Raw genomic sequence first — 21,758 nt, 5'->3', positions numbered from 1 at the left:
GTATATCCACGGACGCACATCAATCACGAATACTATATGCAAAAATACTGTATGACTGTCTGGCATGATACACAACCACATGCACTTTGCATCGCACACATCTAAACAACTACTCTTTATAATTGTGCACACACTGTGCGTATGTGGAGAGCCATATATGTACACAAACACACATAGAAATAGATTTCCTCCACACGCACAATACTAAACAACCTAATCCATAATTTACACCTCCCTGCCAGGCTATTCTCTGCAGCGGCGCCAGCCAGGAACACCAGCTACTGGAACAGTAGACAAGTAGGAACACCGTGTCCTTCTGAAATGCATGGACATGGACACACATGCACGCACACACACACACACACACACACACACACATACACAATGTAACAAACATCAAACAAAGTTTTGTCCATTAAAAATTTGGAGGCATTCAGAGTTTGTGGCCTTGATGTGTGAAAAAGTTAAGAATTTTAATGCCCGATTTCGAAATGTCATCACGGCCACAAGTTAAGATGGCAACGCTGCATTTGGAAATCTCAACAAAATAAAATTACAGCCTTGTGCATCCGCCAACCAGTGAAGTTACAACGCTCACCCAGACTCACCTAATATATTGAACGTAGTGAAGACTTGGAATAAGATGCCGCGGCAGAAAATGACCTTTGACCTTTTCGTATTTAAAACGTAGTCATTTCTTCATTTTATCCATTATCCACACATTTTTCAGAAATTCTGACAAAATATTCACACAACTTCTGGAAGTATGGCCACCAAATTCCGAATTCTCTCAAGACATTCCAGAGACGCCATTGTCACAAATTAAAGGTCTACACAATGTGTCCTGACATGATCTTCATCAGAGACATAAATATTGGCCCCCGCTAAGCTTCCAATACCATAAAGTAGAATATAATAAAATGTAGAATAAGATATGCTATCCACTGATGGCATTCATTTTAACAAATTCCTGTATCAAATTTTTATAAAATAGCCTAAATTAAACATTTTGCCATTGAGGAAACAGGGTGTTAATTACCCATCCCCCACATACCATAGTATGTGTATGTAAAGTGAGGGTCCAGAAATCCATACCAACATGTTAATGGTTTGCTAATATTATGGTGATAGTATGATAATGTGGGATGACTTGTGGTCACCACAAACTGTCGCTCACAGACTGGAGTGGATATACACTCCAGTGTCTGAAGAACTGTGCACGCTACTGAGTGTGCACCTACACATGCACACACAAATATTAGGTTTCAGATTGATCCCACTCCACGGCGCACGGTCACCACATACAACGGCACAGGAAATAATGAACGAGAATGTAATAATGGTTTTCACAAAGATGCATCTTCACCTGCTTTTTGTCTTCTTTTTTTTTTATTTGTGTCACTTGCAATGCGACACATGACCATGACATATAACAGATACACAGTGACAAAGAGCTAAGCAAAATCCATATATAGAACGACATGGAGAAAAAAACACCTTGGGGAGAGATGCTGAATTTAATTACAGGAACGTACCAAAGAAGACAATTTAAACCCATATGACCAGCAGAGCTACATAGTTACTAACGCTAATGTTACCACAATAACCTATGCAAATAAGTTGTTGATGTCCGGAAACACAAATCCGGTTGGATCTCTTGCAAATAACAGTGCAGTCGGCCTCTAGTTATCTGATTTGAAAAACAAAACCCTAACCCTAGTGAAACCTTTCCATCTGCGTGTCTGTATCACACACTTTAAGAACAACAAGACACGTGAGCTCTCCTTCTACTTCAGACATCACAACCTCTTCCAAGACACTGTCTGAGGAAATAAACAAAATTATCAGTCTTTATACCATTCAGCCATTAGGCAGTCTGTAAATAATCTTCATATAATTAGTTTACATTGTTGGTGTCTAGACACGTACAGGGACCAAAATACACCGGTCTATTCATTCCAACACGGGCTGTCCTCTCATCTTCCTTCAACCTTTCATTTTAATTCATCACATTAGTTCTGTAAATGTTGCCTTATGACTAACTGGAAGGAACTCTGGGCTGCAGAATCCTTCCAATTTCTCTGATAAACTCACGGAAACAAACCTGTTCCAAAAATAAGGAGCCAAGACAAAACAGTCTCTCCTGCCACAGCGATCACATCTAACTCATTAGGACGAATAGTTGGAATGTCTACTAATAAATGTTGTTAAATGTAACACCAATGACAACAATGCTGGAATGAGAGAAGGGTTATAAGGCAGAGATCATGTGATGGATTCAGCGACGCACAATCCCAGCATGTGAACAAGCGACCGCAAAAACTGCAGCTCCGGTTTGAGTGTCTCAGCAGTAAAATCCACATGTGTCAATGTTGGCGTGCGTTCTCATTCGAGCTGCGCTTCAGCATATGCCGCACCAAGGGCAGTATCAAAAAGGAATACTTGTAATTACCAAATGATTTATCCACATGCGGTCTGCAAGAACGCTGACGCAAAAAGTCGAGCCGAACCCACGAGCTGCAGTTTCTTTTTAGAAATGAGGGATAAAAAAAAAGAAAGGAGTGAAGAGCGGCAACATCACTTGAATCAAGGACCACATTTTTTTTTTTTTTTTTTTTTAATGAGCAAGCACATTAAACAAGCAGTGGTTTTCAAGAATCCTTCAACAAGCCATGTTTCTAAAAGATTAGAATTTTTGATCACCTTCTGTCTTGATTTTTTTTATTTTTTTTTTCCCTGTCATGAATACTGAAAGAACTGTTTTTAATTTCCCCTCACAAGGCTCATTGTTCACGACTGTCACGATTCCAAACTGTGTCCATGAAAAACACTGCTACTGAGTGCAGAATGCAGCGCGGCTTAACGCACACTCACCACGTCCCTACATGTGGACAGGGCTCCCAGTGAGCCCTCCCCTTGCCCCCCTCGCTGTTTTAGAGGGCAGCCCCCGCACCGAAAGGAGAAAAGTTGAGATGACCCCTCTGGAAAATAAAGGAGGGAGTGAGAGTAACAGCCAAGCTCGTTAGAAGCAAAGGGAAAGACAAAGTGAGTGCGAAAAAGGAGCTCAATTGTAAGTTGCATTAACAGCTGAAATGCTATTTAAAATACACTTCAAACAGGGTGTGCTGGCATGGTAATATCTTATTTGACATACGCAAATCAGCCTTCAAAAGGTGCACGGGTTGAACTCATGCGAGCCGTGAATGCGGAGATACAACATTTTATCAACCTGTGGAATGTTAAGTGGGTACACAGTGTGCCTTCACATCTCTAGAGGAGCAGTCTTGTGAATGGCGTGTCTTGAGCTCCCACTAGGACACTATGTCCTTTGCTTATTCTTGAGCTTCATGCACCGCCGACAGCGACACTCAGCCACTCACTAATGCAGTCTGTGATGAATCTCAATTAGTTTCCACGTGTTGAAACACCTGCCTCGTAAAATGCACGCAGCAGGGGCGCACGCTGCAGCGGAGCATTTTCAGTGCGTACAAACGGTGTGAGAACTTTTCCCCCTCCGATGTGACCTGCATTGTGCTTAAAGGACTTACAGGTGAGGCCAGTGTGAAGGGGGAACAACTGTGCAGTGAAGTTACGCTGACAAAACACCATAAGTGGGGAAAGTGTGTTTGTGAAGGATACACTTTTCACTGTGTCACAGTTTGGCTGCACTCAGGTACAGTCATTGTTCAGTATTGTTCTTCACCTTCCACTCTTCTCCGGTATTTCCCCCACAGTTTTTTTATACATATGTATTTTACAATTGCACCGATCAGGCATAACATTATGACCACTCCAGTGCATCTACGGATACTTGGGATCTAGTGAATTTGGAGTCCAGGTCAGCACCTTGTGCTGTTTTTCATGTTTTTTGATTTGTCAGTGTCAGGCTGCATCCTGCTGGGGACGGCTGCTGCAATCAATGAGTGGCATTGCTATGGGGTGAGGGTGCCCGGTCTGGTCTAGGGGTGGGTGGCACATGCCTAAGTAACAACCACACGAATGCCAGTTCCAGGTTATGCCTGATTGGTGTATATTCTCAGCTCATCTAAATGTGGAACAGGTTTTTATATAAATATTATCTTTTTGTCATTAACTTTCTCCGCTATGATTCACTTTAAATGCAAATGCAGGCAATCACAGGCCCTCCTGTATTTCTGTCACAACGTCAGCAACGTCGATAGAGAGAACAATCTCATCTTCATAGCGGCCCAGCAGTTAGGAGGCGCTTTGATGGTCAGCACGGTGTTTATGAGCCGTGGTAACATTTTATATTTCTTCCTTCTCTAACAAATGCAAATATATATATATATATGTATATGTACATATATACATACATATATATATATATGCTCATATGTGTCAAGACAACACGTCGTTAAAAACACATTTAGATGAATTTCCAGCATATATAGGCTGTTAGTTATAAATTCACAAGTAAATTTCGTAATTTCATGCTTCAGAGATGTGAGCTGATCCTGCAAAAAAAAATTCTGTGAATATTGTCATAAAAGGTCATAAAGATAATTTGAAGACAAAACCCAGTGAATGTTTTTGCCTGATGTGAAGGTACAGAACATGATAATTAATAATATAATAATCTGCTGAGCCACACAATTAGTCAGTTATCACTATGTCTTGGTATTCAAAAAGCTTTATCACTTCCTGCTTGATCATCATCAGTGTTATCAGTTCCATATGTTATCATTCCATGTGTGTGTGTGTGTGTGCGCGCCTTTGTATATGTGCGTGCATGTGTTAGCATGTGCATGATCTTGGGTGCGGGACAATAAATTCAATCCTGTAACCGTACACCTGTTTGCTGAGCCAGAAAAAGCTCACATGTCATGAGTGATCTGTTTTGTTGCAAGGGGGGCACTTTCCTGTCCACTCTAAATGTCAACACAATGCACACCTTATATGGTTGTGCTGCAATTGTGTGTTTGTGCATTTGTGTCAGTCAAGGGTTTTAAACACATCAGACGCTCATCTGTTACATAAAGTGCCAGGGAGGGAGGCTGCAGCAGGGAGAAATGATAGCCGTTGCCTGTCGCTACCAGAATGCGACAGTTATACAACGAATTGAGCTGAAATGAAAAATGGAATGCAATTACACAACATATTTCCGTGTGTATTTATCTGTTGTGTTTTTACCTGAGTATGATGGCTGTCCAAGTGTCTGTGCAGAGAGGCGGTGCTGGAGGAGTTTGACTTGCTGTGACTCTCGTCCTCCAGCGACCCTGAACACACAATATCAGATGCTTATTGCAAACCGCAAACATCAGATTGTAAGTCCTCCCACACGCAGACAGGTACAGGCTAAAGGGCAGCTCAGCTTTCAAATCAACTGGAAAGTAGTTAAACAATCTATTCTGATGCAGAAGAAATGATGATGAATCTATTTTGGGAATACAAATTAAATTTTGGATCAGGAAGTATCTTCCACTTTTGTCTTTTCCCTGTCTGCACAGCGCTTTACTTTTTGTCCGAGATGAACTCAAGTCATTTTGTGAGAGTTCACAGCTTAGCACAGCTTTATTCTACATGTAGGAACATTGGAACAAAATAGTTTATTTCACTTTTTTTTCATATTATTTGATCTTCGGTTGATTATATTGTGAAAAAGGGGAAACAGAGGTAAATGTGACAGAGGAAATCCCTGCATCATGTGTCATAATAAACTGTGAGGTGTCAGGGTTATCTGTGCTATTGTGTAACTTCCCATATGTTAAAACACAAGGTCACTTTACTTTTTCACACATATTATAGCATGCTCTAATGATGCTTAAAATCACTTCAATCCAAACTTCATCTCCTATTTGCAACTGTGCACGTGTGCATCCTTTAGAAATCTATTTTTCCAGTGTTTACCTCCTACAGTAAGCAGTTGTTTTTGGTATGGTGGGAATCAGCTGCTTCAGCCTCGACCAAGATTAAATTAGACGATACAGAGAATCATCACTGTGATACATTATGTGATTTGAATCTTGACTGTGAAGCACTGGGCTGTTACCATTGGAGATCTGGTTGCCGTTCTCGATGGGGGCGGGGTTTTGTGAGTGCGGAGCGTGGTTGTTGGCATTCTTGTCTTGTAGCTGCAGAGATGGCGAGGTGGGGGCAGAGCCACATTCTTCCCTCCCTGGCAGATTGATATTAGAATTGAATCCTGGTAGGAATATAATCAGAGGCAAACACATTAAACGTCAACGGGCATCACAGCCTGAAGGGGAGCAAACAAGAAAACAGAGCGGGAAACACATTCTTTGCACGTGCAATTTTCCAAATATTTTATATTAAAATACATTTAATCAAGTAAAACGTTAATGATGGGTTCGTTTTCAGTATCTTTTATCACCGTTGATAAAAGCCTAGCCTTTCGCAAGCTTTTCATACAGATTTACTTTTGTTAGGAAGGCCTTTCTTTGCGGCTGCCGCTACCGCGGCTCCACGCGGCCCACATGCTCTCTCACACTGCATGAGTAAGTGATTGTGGGTGCATATGTGTGTGTTCGTGTGAATGGGAATTCATCAGCTGCTGTCCCACACTGAGAATGTGTGCCTCCCGGTCCCTCCATGGTCACAAGATGCCTAAATATAACTCGTAGCCAGCTCTACGACGGGCCCCATGGGATAGGTGCGTGTTTTTGTGAGAGACAAAATGCAAGGTTTAGAGAAACATAAGGAGTATTTAGATTAAATAAACCCCCTAAACCGCTATTATAAAAGAGCATTTTTCATTTTGTGAACTTTGCATGTTACTGCTGAAGTATGTCATATGATGCTGATTTCCTGAAGCCTGCCAAGACCACCTGCCCCCTTTCCCTGGCATTCCTGTGGTTTTCTCATTCCCTGAAGATGAGGAAGGGTAGGGGGGGAGGAAAGGGAGTCAGCTGCTCTTCACAGAGATGTCTGGGATAGCAACTGTAACCCCTGGCCACTCCCGCAGCGTCAGGTATCACATTCAGTCATATAACAGCCGAGAGGGAACGGAAGTAGGTCGTCCTGCTAAGCCCATCGGCATCCCTCTGCGCCCAGATCTAAGAGGGCCGCCTCGCTTTGCCCACTCAAAATACCCCAGTGCCCAGTTTCCCTGTCACACACACTGTTTCCATGACGCCAGTGCTCTTCCTATGCAGGTGCTGACGAAGGGTCAAGTGCAAGATGTCACGTGAGGAAAGTGCGTAAGCATATGCACTTGCTCCCATACCGTCTCTTATAAGGAGTTCAGCTTCAGGCCCCTTGAACTCGTTACAGTTATAGAAGGATGACGCAAGAGTTTCTTACGCAAATCGAGCAGTTCCCCAGAAAGCCTCCAGCTAGATGACTAATTACTGACAATAACAGCTAGCACAACCGTTTGAAGTTGTTTTGAAGTCTTTTCTCAGACAACCGTCCAGGACGTCCTGTTCATTGCTGCTGACCAGCCACACTCCTATCAGTGGAACACAAGTGAGCTGTTAAATATTTGATACCTATCCTCATCGTTCTACTGCTCATGCATTATTAACCCGGCCACAACTAATACACTTCAAGGAAACAGAGGCTCAGATGAAAACACGGCGGGATAACATAGTTTCTATCTTTGCTGACAAGCCTGCGTTGTCTCAAGATGGAATATCGGCATTAAATTATATTTTCATAAGAGCACTGCAAAGTAATCTCTTTGAGGCTTTGAAACCTCTGACCTGAGGAGCCTTCCATTTCATTGGCTACGTGTGACAAATATGTTTGTCCTCCTTTAGCAAAGGTCAACCTTTGCATCAGTGTCACAGTCTGTATGCACTCTGCATGTGGCGCACGGAGCTCCTGCACATAACAGCACAGCTAGAACACACTTACAGTGCATTGTGATGCTAAGTGGGCTACACAAGCCTGCTCATTAGCTAACATGTTAGAAGACAGCTCCAGGAGCCAAAGGGCACTGCTCTATAGACTGTAACAAATGGTCTGCCTCAAGTAGGCCCGAAGAGGGTGGCTGGCTACTGCACCAGAATTAATATAAGGTGTTTACAAATGAAGAGCTGGATGCTCTCACTACGACTCAGAAACAGAAGTGCGTCACACAGACGCACAAAACATAGGGTTATTACTTATCTACAGCCCTCCACCGCTCCTGTTGTACAGAAGGTAATCACCCAGTGTCCAGTAAATCATCACAGGCTGAGACTTTGATCATAAACTCGTCTCAGTAGACAGAACACACAGTGGACACACACAGAGCAATATACACGCCCTCACACTAATTTACACTGGGCTAAATGGGCTCCTATACATCGGTGGGTTGGTCAGATTGTCTTTACTATGAGAACACTACGCTGTCAGGACAGAAAAAACAAACAATTCTTTGGGGCCCCTTGAAAAAAACTAGAAAGGGGACACATTTTTATCTTATTTCGTGGTGACAATCAGGCAAATCAACCTCTGACAGAGCAGTTATGGTTGTGGTTAGAAGAAAACTCCTCTGTGCTTCTGTATTACTATGATATTAATGAACATTACTGACAAACCTGACAAACCTCCATCTCTCATCTTGCGGCCTGACTTCCTCAGCAAGCTGCGTCCAGAGCTGAACAGGGTGTTGAGTTCATCCAGAGGGCTGGTCAAGGGTCTGCCATTGGCTGGGTTAAACAGCAAGGGGGAGGAGGAGCACGAGTGGGCTCTCCGAGGCTCAGGACGGGACATCTTCACAGGGGAATAGGGTGGTGGCTTCCCCAATGGTTCTCCACCTGCCCTGTGTGAAGATGTTTTGGAGGAATCTGAGCTTCCAGTGACAGAGGCTGCTCGAGTCAGGGCCAAGAAGTTGGCCTCAGGTGGGAAGGGGAAATGCGAAGGGGGTCTGTAGGGAGGAGGTGGGGCACTGGGGGGAGGAGGAGGTGGTGGAGGGGTGAGCGGAGGTGTAGACTTCTTCTCTGGCATCAGGACAGTGAGGCTGGGGGAAGAGTCGGCCCTCTGCCGAGCGTACTGCGGGGACAAAGGGCTGTCTGGGCCAGTGGCATAGTTCAGGTTCGTCTCAAACACAGGCAGCTTCTTCACCTCTAGGGGAGTGAGGGGTGACTCATCCGAAGCAGGGGAACAGGTGACAGGGGAGGGAGGAAACACCAGGAGAGGTGGACGGTGAGGGAGCAAGTTGGGGAAGGGAGCAGGGATGTCACAGCTGCCATCTTTGCCATGCTGAGTTTTGGGAGTGCCGCCGTTGGATGTGTTTTGCGATTGAGCAATGTCCAAGGCACCAGTCACCCCTACTGCCGATCGCTTGGCCTCTCCACTCTGAGGAGGGGATGTTCCTAACCCCACCAGTCCCAAGCCTAGAGCCTCCAGTTTGGCCGCCTTGGTGATCACAGTGGCAGGAGTTCCACCGTGTTCAGACGCGAAATACTTCATCTCTTCATAGACAGCTTCCGAGTCGGCCAGGTCCGGGCTATCAGGGGGCTCCTGAAGGCTTCGAGTCCGAGGCTGGGACCCCAACATCTCTATGTACACATCCTCTTCATCTTGGCCTTTATAAAGACTTAGTGCTACACCTTGTGGAGCATCTATAGAGGCTGCTCTCTGCATCAAGCCTCCAAACCCTGAAAATCCCCCACCACGGGAAAGCAGGGCGAGCTTTACATCAGCGGGGCGCAGCTGGTGAAGGTGGGGTGCTACGGCGTTAATCTCTTCATACGAGCCTGTCAGCTTAGTGTTGGGGCTGCGCTTAGGTTTGGGGGGCGGCACCTTTCTCATAGTTGTGTAGTCGTCGCTGTGAGGACGGGGCTTGGACAGCGCTGAGGAAATGACAAAATAAGCATTTAAGAATGGAAAAAGTCAAAGCAATGTGCAACAACAATGAGGCACTAAAAGCTACCATCTGCTGTATCTTCTAAAGACAATAACATAAAATGTACCTGCAGGGTCTGTGGGGGACAGCTGGGATTTAGGAGGGCTTCCAGCTGGTGAACCATACCCCTCTGGAGTGAAGCTCTCTTTGGCGGCCATCGTCAACCCTGCACTAACCACTTCATAAGAAGCACTCAGGCGGGTGTTGGGGTCCCTCTTTGGTTTGGGAGGAGGTTGCTTCCGAGGAGAGGAAAGCCCTCCCCCACCTACCCCGTCCTCATTGGCATGAGCAACCTGCTGCAAGGCCGGTTTGATGGGTGGACTGGCAGAGGAATGGGCCATGTTCTCCATGGCCAGCGGGATTGGTACTGAGCTGGAGCGAAAGTGGCGAATAACTCGACTTCCCCCGCTGGCAGAGCCCTCACTGACTTTGCCATTTTTCTCCACCACCCTACGAAAGGAATGTATGCAAAAGCCAAATCAGTGTTTTACCATTTAAAAAAACTCATTCATTTGTGCTAATCATAAAAGTAGCTACGCGACAAAAGCTTTAGCCACAGGACAAACATCCCGTCCAATTATTTTCTGAATAAAGCCAAGCTAATTATATAATTTAGATCATCACCTCAAACTGTCATTCCAGAAACATGAGATAGAGAGGGCATTTGGAGGAAAGTGTATAGATTATGCTTTGAATATAATCTCCTTGCAGGTCGCTGATAACATCCAGTTTGATATTTCCTTCCTAATCTGGGAGAGCCATCTGTTAATTCCTCGATTGCAGGCAGGCAGGGGGGGTGGCTATGTATGTGTGGAGATGGTCAGAGGAGGCATTTTAAAAACCAGCAGAAAAATTAGGTGACTTTATGTGAATGTGTGCATGTAAGTGGCTTTTAATCCCCTCTACACTACGGTAGGCATGACTCTGTTCCCAATCAACCCTTCTCTTGTTAGAAGAACCCCACCACCCCCAACCCCCGCCCCTGCGCTTGTGTCTCCACTCCCAGTAGCAGATGTCACTTTCACAAGGACACAGAGTCAGGATACTCAGGATACTGAAATAATGTTTCCTATGTTGGTTTAGAGTCGGCGCCGGGTGATAACATTTTACACTTCTGTGTATCAGCTGGTTGAATTGGGAAGCTCTGTCTGACAGTTTTTTTCCAGCGTTGCCTTTTTTTTCCAGGCACTTTTTAAAGCTTTCCCTTGCACTTGTTTCTCCGAGTAACTATATATTTATATCATCAGAATTCACAACTATTTTGTCACATTTCTGTTGTGTTTTATTGCTCACGTATTCCCATAAGTCAATCCGTTGTTTTTCAATTATTTAGGAAGTCCCTTTCAAAAGCACCACATCCACCACTTTTTTTTTTTATCATTCTCTACGTCAGCCCTTCAGGGTTATTCCATTTTCTCCACACGTAATACGCTACTCTGGAATGAGGGGAGGTGGAGATGAGGATAGTGTTCCATACGCGCAACACAATACCAATGCAGTCTGATAAAGCAGCTCATTATCTGACTACCCATCATGAAACTCACAATTAAAAGTCCGCTCACTGGTATTCAATAACACCATTAATCAAAAAACACCTGCCGTGTGGACACAGGCACACACAGGCGGAGACACACGCATGCATGAATGAGCACACATGCAGGCTTGTTTATAAAATCAGACGCTTCTTGGACGCAGTCATAAATCCTGTGCAGTAACAGTAACTGCAGACTGTTATTCTCCAGGAAAAATAATGCTTCAGTACTATGGGATAATAACATTTAGTATTATGAATTATAATGTAATGAGTAATAAAGACCTAGTTTTAGTCTCGTTATGGCATGTTGGTGTTAACTAAACAGTATTGTGGCTGCAATAAATTATTATTATTCATTAGTATTATATGGCGATTTAATATGACGATTACTTCCCTGAACAAATGCATGTCTTTTGTTCTTCATAAATTAGCTGTCTTTGTGTTAATCAGCTAACTAAGTAATAGACTAACTGTTGCGGTGGAAAAAAGTAGAAATTGCTGGTCAGAACAATACTTTGGTTAAAAAAATCGGTTAAAAAGTCGACCAAATGCAAATGATATAGATGATCATATCATCTGATGCGTGTTTGTCTTCAGATCTAAATTTAAGTGAGTAGGTTCCGGTGGTGCCAATATACCTCCTGACGGGCTGATCCTCCTCCTTGCCCACCGGCTCGGGCCTCTCGCCAAGCGGTGGGCTGCCGCCAAGTGTGCTTAGCAGGCTACTGCCGTGGCCGCGCAGACGGTCGCTTTCGCGCGCTATGTCAGACGCATTTTGGATCACCAACTGGTCGTAGGTTCGCAGTCCCATGTCTTCTGCCCCCTGCAGGAAGCGCTGCACGCTACGCTCCTCTTTGCGCTGCAACGATAGCCTGAGGTGGACCCGGTGTCTGGCTAGCCAGCCGCGAACCACTGAGACACGGGGGGAAGACAAATACGTCAGAAGAGATAGAGATCGCCGGACAAACCCGAATCGAAGATGCTGGTTACCTTTCTGACACGTGATGATCTTTTTGTGAAACTGGTAGCAGCGATCGTTGAGCTGGTCCGCCTGCCAGTATCTCAGAAACACTTTACTGCTGCCCATCTATGCGAACAAAAGCACAAGTAAGTTTGAGAAATCACATGCATATTCACCGCCATTGTTGTCAGCTTGAAGGAGTAGCCGGCAGACTCTGTGAGAGGAGTGTGACTTGCTAGTTGATGAATGTAAGACAAGTGATGTGGCAATGATTTATGATAGTAAGTGGGTGTGGAGCGTGGACTGGGTGTGCGTTTGCATGTTGACAATGCATTTGCTTCCTGGACTCAGGGGCACGGCGACAGGAGGTCACTCTATAGGTGCGTGGAACTGTGAGAGTGACACACATCCACAGACAGCGCCATTCATTCCAACACAAGCTACTTGTAAGACTAGTGTGTGCGAGTGTGTGTAAAGCAGGGCTGCATGAAAAGTGTCTGCGGGGCATTGTGGAGGAGTGTGCATGCGTGTGTGACCTGCAGGGTCACACACTCAGACACAATAGCAGTCTAGCAGACAGAACAGAGAGGGGGCTGGAGGGGTCCATGCTGCCGCTGTGTGCGAGTGTGTGAGCAGAATTATGATGAGGCAGGACAGCTGGAACGAGTTGCCAAGATTCCATGGGATCTTTCAAACGGAGGGTCGAGGATTAAGTCATTTGACAAATGTTTTGTTATCGACTGGGACGGGAAAAAAAGGCGCAGGGCACAGACTCAAACGCACCTGCCATCCTTGGAGTTTGGACTGCTGCAGAACCGAGCGACATCTCTCCTCTGGAGACAGTTTCTTCTTGTCTCCCAAAGTTGAGACAACAAGTTCTTTATATCTGGAAACAATGAAGAAAGCGTTAGGGCTGCAGAGGCAAACCTGCTGAACTTGAAAATTGAGATGTGACATGGTCTCTTTTGGAAACAATTGGTTCAAAGGTCAGTGGGGTCGTACGGCAGACCGGCCAAGCTGCATCTGTTCCTATTGGTGGTGCCCCGGGCAACCGTTGCTAGGAATGGTCAGCTGAATTGAGTCAGTTGTTTTTTTTTTTTGTTTTTTTTTGTGGGATGGTGGGGTAGAAAAAAATTATGAACCATGCCGATAGAGAATTCACAGGTAGTAGAAAACTACAGAGCTGTTTACACACAGTGCTTAGATCTAGATTTAGATCGTGCACATTTAGGATTACCTAAATTTAGGCAGATTAAAGTGTACACAAGCACATACATTAGGATTCCCACAGGGGTTTATGTTTCCAGTAGCAGCGATGAACTCGTCCATGCTGCCATATTGGGTGTGGTGACACTGATGTGGGTGTGTGACATATTCTACGGGCATGGCTCAACTTTCACAGTCTACAGCATTAGCACCTGTCATGGACAACTGGTGGAAATCTCTTCCTGTTGTCACAAAGATGAGTGTGCACAAGTCACTAAGAGTATTGCACAGAAAATGGACTACTATAGGCTTGAATAATTGAGAAACAAAGAGGGGAACGGGAAAGTATAAAGATGTACAGGAAATAAAAAAGACCTTTTCTAATCGGATGTTTTGATTTGCCATTGTAGCAATAGCATAGGTGTATATCATAGACTGTATTAACCCTCATACCTGATTATAAAACTGTTACGTTGTTACCATTAAGGGACAAAAGTGTCCTCTTGAAAAACGTCCTAAAAATAGCATATGTTAATATTTTTTTCTACTTTTTTTTTTACACAAATCTTTTAATCCACTTTAGTTCACTTTTGCCAAGAGCTAGAACTAAGTTAAGAAAAAAAGGAAACGAAAAAGGACACTTTTGTCCTTTTCCATTTTATGAGGCATGAGGGTTAATGAAGCCGAAATGAATTAGTGCTGTTATTATCACATGATCGGCGAATAGTCGACTTCCTGTTAAGCGTCATGGCGTGGAAGGACAGTTGACAACCCCTATTATGCGTGGGTTATATGCAGTCATGTGCACGTATCAGTCAGCCGTTTTCAAAAACAAATAAGAAAAGAATTCTGTCATTCGGCGATTCGTCTCCGTGTCTTCCACGAGGAAGGACCAGCTGGTGACGTCACACGTCTGATGAGGCAAATAAAACAAGCAGATGGCTGGAAACATAAACCACTTCTCTTGTCAATAGTGGGGAAGTGAGTGCACGCGGATGTGGGATGCGTTTGATTTGCAGAAGTGGGGTCTGTCTGAACTCTCTCTAACCTTCCCTCAGCGTGGTAACACCGCTCCTGCAGACAGCACACGCTGTCCCCCTGGGCCCATAAAACACAAAGGAACTCTGTAAACCCACGACCTGCCCTATGAGGATATGAAAACCATCGATGGTCCCTGCATTTACAAGACCCTCGGGGGGGGGGGGGGGGGGGGGGTCGAAGTGAAACAACCCCTTTGATAAAAGTTTAAATGGAGGTCTGAGCTGTGCTAACGCCGTTCATTGCGACCCCAGAGCCATCACTGACCACTGTGATTGAGTGTCACAAAGCTGGTAATGACATTGTTTGGTGATGGATATTTACCCTGTGTGGTCAGACGGAATGATGGATGAATGATGATATTCTTCAATAGATAATTTAATAACCCAGAAACGTGCCTGTCTATCCATCAGCGGAGGATGGCGGAGAAACCACTTGGAAACAGCCATATAAAAACGCATCCTACATGCTTGTGAGCTGCAATCGCGGCCTGTTTTGTAAACACTGACGCATCCCTCATAACCGCAGGAGGGCAAGCGCGCACGGAAAGGCCGAGGTTTCGAAGAAACGCGGCTCAAGCGCTCGCATTTGACCTTACACGCTGGCAGAAAATAAACCCGGCCGCAAAACACATAGTGTATCATAAAAGACAAATAAAAGCAACAGTAAAATAGATTTCCTCATAAATCACTCTGGTTACCAGGACACTAATGTAATTCGCTTCAGGCAGCCAACGTGCCTTAGCGAAGTGGCCTGCGTGACTCCAGTGTGCAAGCGTGTTCCCGCGCGCTGCACACAGCGGCGCGCGCGCTCGTGAGAACGCAGCGAGATCAAGATCAAAACTAATGGCTGATTTATTGACCTGCCATTTTGATTAGGCCGGGCCCGTTCTGAAAGAGTGGCATGTGCAAAGAGAGGCGGAGAGGAGGAATACGAATCAGGACAGAGTTGAAATCGGTGCACGCGCGAAAGAAATATGAGCGAAAGGAAGAAAGGAAGGAAGGAAAATGAAATAAAAAAAAAAAACAAGAACGAGGAGAAGTCAAGTGAGAAAGAGCCGTGTGAAGGCAGCCGTTCAGTCCGCCCCCGCAGCTCTGCAGCGGCTCCCTCCTTGGACGATGCTGTGTTCATTCATCAGCTGTGTCTGTGTTGAACCCAGCGGAGGAGAGAGAGGGAGAGATGAATGGCACTTGGGCTGGGCTGACTGGTGTCTTTGTGAGACGCAGCCACTTAAATTAGGCGTAAACAGCAGAACCGAGACGCACACAAAAGGTTCACTTGTGCGATCACAAAAACACAGCAAATAAAAACACAACAAACCATTGTCGGGCAGTGGTGCATTAGTGAAAACAGGATGAGAGTAATTTGATTCCTTTGTCAGTGAGAAGTAGGATTACATTTTGAAGTTTAGAAATGAAATTGCAGTTGCCCAGTAACGTAATCCCACTTTGGGATTCTGGGAGGTGTACCAGGAAGTAGGTGAGACTGTTAATAATTGCGTGTCTGTGTGTTCGCTGGCTTGGGTCACGTCAGGTCGGCACAGGAGCTGGAGGGAATATTAAAATTAAATAAGTGGTCTTAAAGTAGCACTCCTCATTAAAATAAATGTGCGTTAAGTCACTATCTATCGCCTAATGGAGTAACACAATGGTGTCTGAGCCCGTGGTGCAATATTTATGTCTGCATTACAACAAACTTGGTGTCTGTGGTGCATTTTTAATGCGCTAAGCTCACTGACAACAAGTAATATTATGGTGTCCTTTACACAGTGTCTGCTACATTTAAGGGGGATTAGGTGTACCGGCTCAGGAGTTAGTAGACGGAGTGAAACAGGCCTCAACATATTTGGATGGCTTCACGTCTCTTTCCTCTTCAACCCATGACTCCAGAAACAGGAAGTTGTGACCCTTTAACATGCTGCATTTATTATGACCTATCTGTTTAAAAATACATATTCCTATTTTAAGTTCTTTGCAAAGTGACTGAATTTTATTTTTGTTTTGTTGGGCCAATCAGAATGACCTTAACCTCAATCTGTTAACAGAAAAACACATGTTGACAAAAGCTTTTTTCTTTCCCTATTGGCATCATCCACTTCCTCACACACATATGACCACCCTAAGTTAAGTTTTCCGTTTTCTGGCAACCAACTGGCTCTTATTAGGGTTAAGTTCTCTGCCGGTGACACCTACCGCTAACACAGACATCATCGTACAATGGCCAGTTGCCTCTCAGATAGTCACAGACTCACACATGGACATGCTTCCTCACATACTGCGCATGCATGGCTTAATAAACCCCTCACGTGTTCCTTATCTCATAGCTTCAGGAATGGGACTCTTGCCACTCGAGGTACATCAATCAAAAGTACAAAAATTGGTTGCAGAAGTTAACAATTGGAGCTATTATTTGATCATTTGACAAAGGACCTATTTCTCCAGATTCAATTCTCTATTGAGGAAAGTTGGGAAAGACTATTATCTGAGCTAAGCAAACATCTGCGCCCAGAGTAAATGTCACAACCTTTCAACATTCGAGTCCTGTCTTTTATTTTCCTTAATGTGAATCCAGATTTAATGCTACATACTGTACCAGTCAAGTAGAAAATGAATTCAGGAGCAGATGAAAAACCGTTACTAAATTAGTGCGGGAGCCTAAATGCTTCACGTGTAATATGATTAAGTGATGCATTCTCGCTTGAAATTCAGTCATTGTTACATACAGGATCATGATTCATTCCTTTCTTCTCTTTATTAAAGTTTGGATGGGGGGAGGGGGGTGATTTATAGAGACATAATACTGTGTGTGTGTGTGTGTGTGAGAGACGGTGTTTACAGCAGAGTAGTGGAAACTTTTAGGAAAGATCATGTGACCAGCTTTGTCGTCCCTTATTATCTGGCAGGAATGTTCACGTTAATCCCTTTATCCTCAAAAACAGAGAGCGAGGGAGGCTGAGAGAAAGACGGAGGATGGGAGAAAGAGAGACTTGGAACTGAACGTGTTTCACTGTTCCTCGGACAAATGGGCAAACTGTGAGGGAGAGGAGGCGACATTAAACGGAAAACCAGTCACACACAACGGAGGCTGGTGAGAGCAAAGTGTGGTCTGTGCAGGAAAGGAAGGGGCATAGTAAGGCAGTTAAGTAAGCAGGTGATTGCGAATAACAATGTCAAATTAAAGTCCAGGTTAGAGTGACCTTACACACAACTGACTGGTTAATGGTTGTGTGTCACGCTGACATGGGAAACGTGATAGTGGCATTCATCAGCCGCAACTGTCTTCCATTCCGCTCAACGGCATCCAAGGTCAAATTGTGCTTCTAACAATGGGGGTTGCTGTGACTTTTCAACACTAATGTGTCAGTCTTGTTATAAGTGCGTGATCCTGCGTAGCGTAAACCCATGCATTCATTCGTGGAGGCCCCATGCAGCAACGGCTTACTTTGACCTGCCGGATTTGTCGTACATAAGACACGGAGGCCGCAGCGACCTGCTGGGAGCGTAAAGCTGAGATCAGTGAGACAGACAGAGAGAAGGAAGAAGAAAGCAGAGCAATCCATCCGCTTTAAGACCTCTCTGTCGGAGAAGACGGTAAGAGAGAAGAAGCGGGCACCTTGAGCGGACACGTTGAACAGCTCCTAATAGTAACACTGACCTGCTGAGGAAGCCTGGGAAGGACAGACGGACGGGGTACCCGTAACGGATCACGCGCACCATCTCCAGCACCCCGATGTACTGCAGCTGGGCGGACACGTGGAAGCTGTCGAAACTGTCGGGCTGACTGCCGGAATTGGGCCGCACGCACTCCACGAAGTGCGGCGTACTGGCCTGCAGCTTACTGATCACCTCTGACAGCGAGTTCTGAAAGAAGGAAAGCAGAAGAGGCACGTTCAGAGGCACGCACCGGCTATACATGAGCAACAACGCGCACTAAAAGTAGGGTCGGAGGAGCTCTGCGGCTGTTTATGTATGGTGAGGCCGATAGAGAGGGAGGTAGAGACCTGGCTGCTTGATGGCGCAGCTTGATTTACGAGCTACGCTGGCTGCAGAGATTCTGTTTGTAGCTAAGTGGTCCGTTTCTCGCGGCTGTGTTTTGCCCCCGGAGGAAACAAATACACAAACAGCTTGTTGCACTTACTCGCAGTGCGTGAGCCTTCAGCCTTGGATTCAGAGATGCTGCATCCAGACTCACGCAGACACATACGCAACCATGCGTTTCGGCCCCTCCTCCGACTGACGTCAGTCTGGGCACTGCGTGCCCTACAACACAATACTCAATACCTCACCCCTCATGTTTGAACGCCACTACTAGCCTTCGCATTGCCAGCCTCCCTCTAATTGTGCGCATGCACAGCACACAGTGGTTGTTGTTCATTGTTCATTCATGTATAGGGCTTCATGTTTGGCTTGGTACAGCATCATTCTTCAGCCCACTCTCTCCTTCCCTGCCATTTCCCGAGGGACTCATCGACCACAACTCTGATTGTGCAACACACTGGTTTCATTCAAACCAAAGGTACTGTTCACATTTCAGCCTTCTTGCGTCACAAGCAGACGTTGAACTGCTTCTTGTGCCAGAAAATTGCTGTTGCTTTATATAGTTATGAAATAATGCGACCCTACTCCAAACACATCTTAGGGATATGTTGTTGCAAAGGTTGCGAGGACGGCCGCGAGGCGCACAGGAGCTGCAGTGATTGCTCGAGATCAGGGCTAAACTCACACAAATCCCTGCAACAACGTACGTTTGTGTTAGCGTACAAGTCAATCCAGATGTTTGAAGGTACTAGGAAACATGCTGTCAGCACAAAGAAACAGACTTTGTCTCATTGTAATAATTTTTTACCTTGTTTCTTCACACAGGAGACATTCAAATGGCAGATCTCGGCATTTTTCATAAGTATTTAATGAGAATAGTTCATACCCTCAGCTGTACAGACACTGTGATGGGTCCACAGCGCTCCAGACGTTGAAGGAAGGAACTTGATCCCTTCTTCTTTAAGATCTGGAAAAAAGGAAAAATAGAGAGTATTATATATATTATATTATATAAATGAGCATCTCACTTAAAGGGAGTGGACACTGAGGAATACAGAGTATCCTATCACCGAATGTGACTCAGAGTCATTGAATAGAGATAAAAACATGATGATCATGACGTCTTTCATGCTGTGTAAGGTGGTTGCAATCACACTAAACTGTCCCACTGGAGACTTTGGTCCCAGCTATGAACGGACCACACTTTAAAGCCCAACAAGATTCATGGCAATAATGTGTTTTACAATCCATTTACACCCTGAGCGGTGCAGAAATATTGTCTAATGTGACCGTTTCAGGCTGCCAGGACAGATCAGGGTGGCGAAATGGGCTATATGCAAGCCTTCGCTCGATTTTGCTAATGAGCTACAGGAAGAGTAGATTGGACCTTCTGGAGGCCACACAACCGGCAAGACTTTTTAAGTCACATGTGATAAAAATAAATAAATAAATAAAATGGACAGGAAGACGCAAAGAAAGGAAGGATTTACTAAACAATGACACTTGCTGTCTAATAGTTATATATGCGTGTCCGTCGTGCCATTTGTGTTGTGATTTTGTGCACGCACTTGAAGCGTGACTTTGTGAGCTTGTGGAGGCATGCTTGGGAGTTTTTATCTTTTGCTTTGTTGTACAAACAAAAATCAATTCCCAGAGGTTTATATATAGCAGTGCAGTGGGAAGAAGCTTAAATTAGAGTCGTGTTTTTTTTTGTTTTTTTTTTTCCGAAAATACCATCCCCGCTCTTCTATTGATTGTAATAGCAGTCGCTTGCCAAGTGGAACAAGAAGCTCCTGACTGACTGTGTGACTCTGTTTGTGATTGTGTTTATCGGATTTCAAACGGCTGTGCGCTGCACAAATGTTTCACACATCGAGTGGCCAAATGCTAAAACTATATTTTAAAGGCCTGATTAAGTTGGTTGTACACTGTGAACAATGAACTGTACCTTGGTAAGATCATGGTACCGCCGGGGCTGTTGAGGGATAGAGCTGGCATTGGCAGTGGAGGCTGGGGGCATCCTGTGGAGCAACAAGGCAGCTTTAGGCCCCCTCAGCCCGATGCGGCCATGGGCTGCTGGCACCAGGGAACCAGTCTGAGTCAACTTGGACTGGAAGAGTTGCTGCAATAACACACTCTCACTGGCTGCCAGGCACAAAGCACATACATGCAGAGAGGGAGGAAAATAAGGGTGAAAGAAGCAACCGCATTGGTGGAAAAAGGGGGTGGAGGAGAGGTGGGACGAACAAAAAAGACAGAAAGAAAGAAAGCATAGTCAGGAGGATGAAAACAAGGTGAGGACACAGGACGAGTGAGGTTGGGGAAGAGGCAAAAAACCTGGTGTAAACAATCAGTCAGGCAACGAGAGCGGGTGGACCATGCCACACGTGGAGTGGTCCACAACAACAATGAGCTCATTCAGAAAGCCAAACAACATGTGAGTGAACGTGGGTGTGTCATTTGAAAGCCTGAGAAACAGAAAAGGAAAAGGACAGAGAGAACAAAGAAACTAATAGAGTAAGAGGGAGAAAGGATGACGGTAGGTATAGGCATACTAAACACAGAACATGAGTCCAGAACTAATTTAAGGAGTTAATTACTCACAGCTTCAAGGGCGATTATTTTTTCATTTAGAGCAATCATTGCCTCCCCCTGAATATTGACACACAGCACTGTGCACCAGGCACTATAGATGTTTACATTCTCATTTATAATGCAATGCCATCAGAAACGTGTCGACACCGACACAACTGTACTGCGATAAAAGGGACACCTCTTTCTGCAGTTTGTGTGTTTAAATCGACCGTCACTTTACTTTCTGATGTTATCCTATTAACTTTAAAGCTGCAACTTTAAGTAACACATTAGGAAAAAAAACAAACACACGTCCCTGTTGTGCGGATGAAAGACAGCGATGCATCGACTCGTCAGACGCAGGGGATAACGGCCAAGTGTGAGAGAAGGGCTAGCCTTTAGAAGATTAGCCTCATCATGGAAATTATAGCAATTAGGCTGCTGGACGCAGGGCCAGCCTGGCAGTCACACAACGACTGCCTGTGTCCCACTAACCACAACACCCCACATCTGGCACCTTCTATAGACAATATACACACAGACGGTGCTGTCTGCCTCGTATGGGATCAAACACACACATGCAAACTCCACCGC

The 21,758-nt window shown here is 45.0% G+C and overlaps 1 protein-coding gene across 6 annotated transcripts in view; it reads right to left on the bottom strand.

Moving 5' to 3' along the window:
* myo16 (myosin XVI) overlaps positions 1-21,758 on the bottom strand; it is an 89,589-nt gene that overhangs the window by 2,918 nt on the left and 64,913 nt on the right. For 4 of the 6 annotated variants that reach the window (XM_047601237.1, XM_047601236.1, XM_047601233.1 and 1 more), the window contains exons 25-34: positions 20,539-20,735; positions 19,477-19,557; positions 18,208-18,413; positions 13,093-13,195; positions 12,339-12,435; positions 11,987-12,260; positions 9,882-10,264; positions 8,505-9,761; positions 6,011-6,163; positions 5,152-5,237 (exon numbers count right to left, since the gene is read on the bottom strand). In XM_047601237.1, the coding sequence (XP_047457193.1) occupies positions 5,152-5,237; positions 6,011-6,163; positions 8,505-9,761; positions 9,882-10,264; positions 11,987-12,260; positions 12,339-12,435; positions 13,093-13,195; positions 18,208-18,413; positions 19,477-19,557; positions 20,539-20,735 (2,837 nt within the window). Of the gene's footprint in view, positions 1-2,874; positions 2,982-5,151; positions 5,238-6,010; positions 6,164-8,504; positions 9,762-9,881; positions 10,265-11,986; positions 12,261-12,338; positions 12,436-13,092; positions 13,196-18,207; positions 18,414-19,476; positions 19,558-20,538; positions 20,736-21,758 lie in introns of all 6 variants that reach the window. The other 2 variants (XR_007113882.1, XM_047601234.1) reach the window with 2 other exon arrangements.

Source organism: Mugil cephalus, chromosome 12 (genome assembly GCF_022458985.1).
Source record: "Mugil cephalus isolate CIBA_MC_2020 chromosome 12, CIBA_Mcephalus_1.1, whole genome shotgun sequence".
Classification (NCBI taxonomy): Eukaryota; Metazoa; Chordata; class Actinopteri; order Mugiliformes; family Mugilidae; genus Mugil; species Mugil cephalus.
The sequence above is the reverse complement of the archived record's forward strand: the minus strand, read 5'-3'. Positions and strand labels throughout refer to the sequence as shown.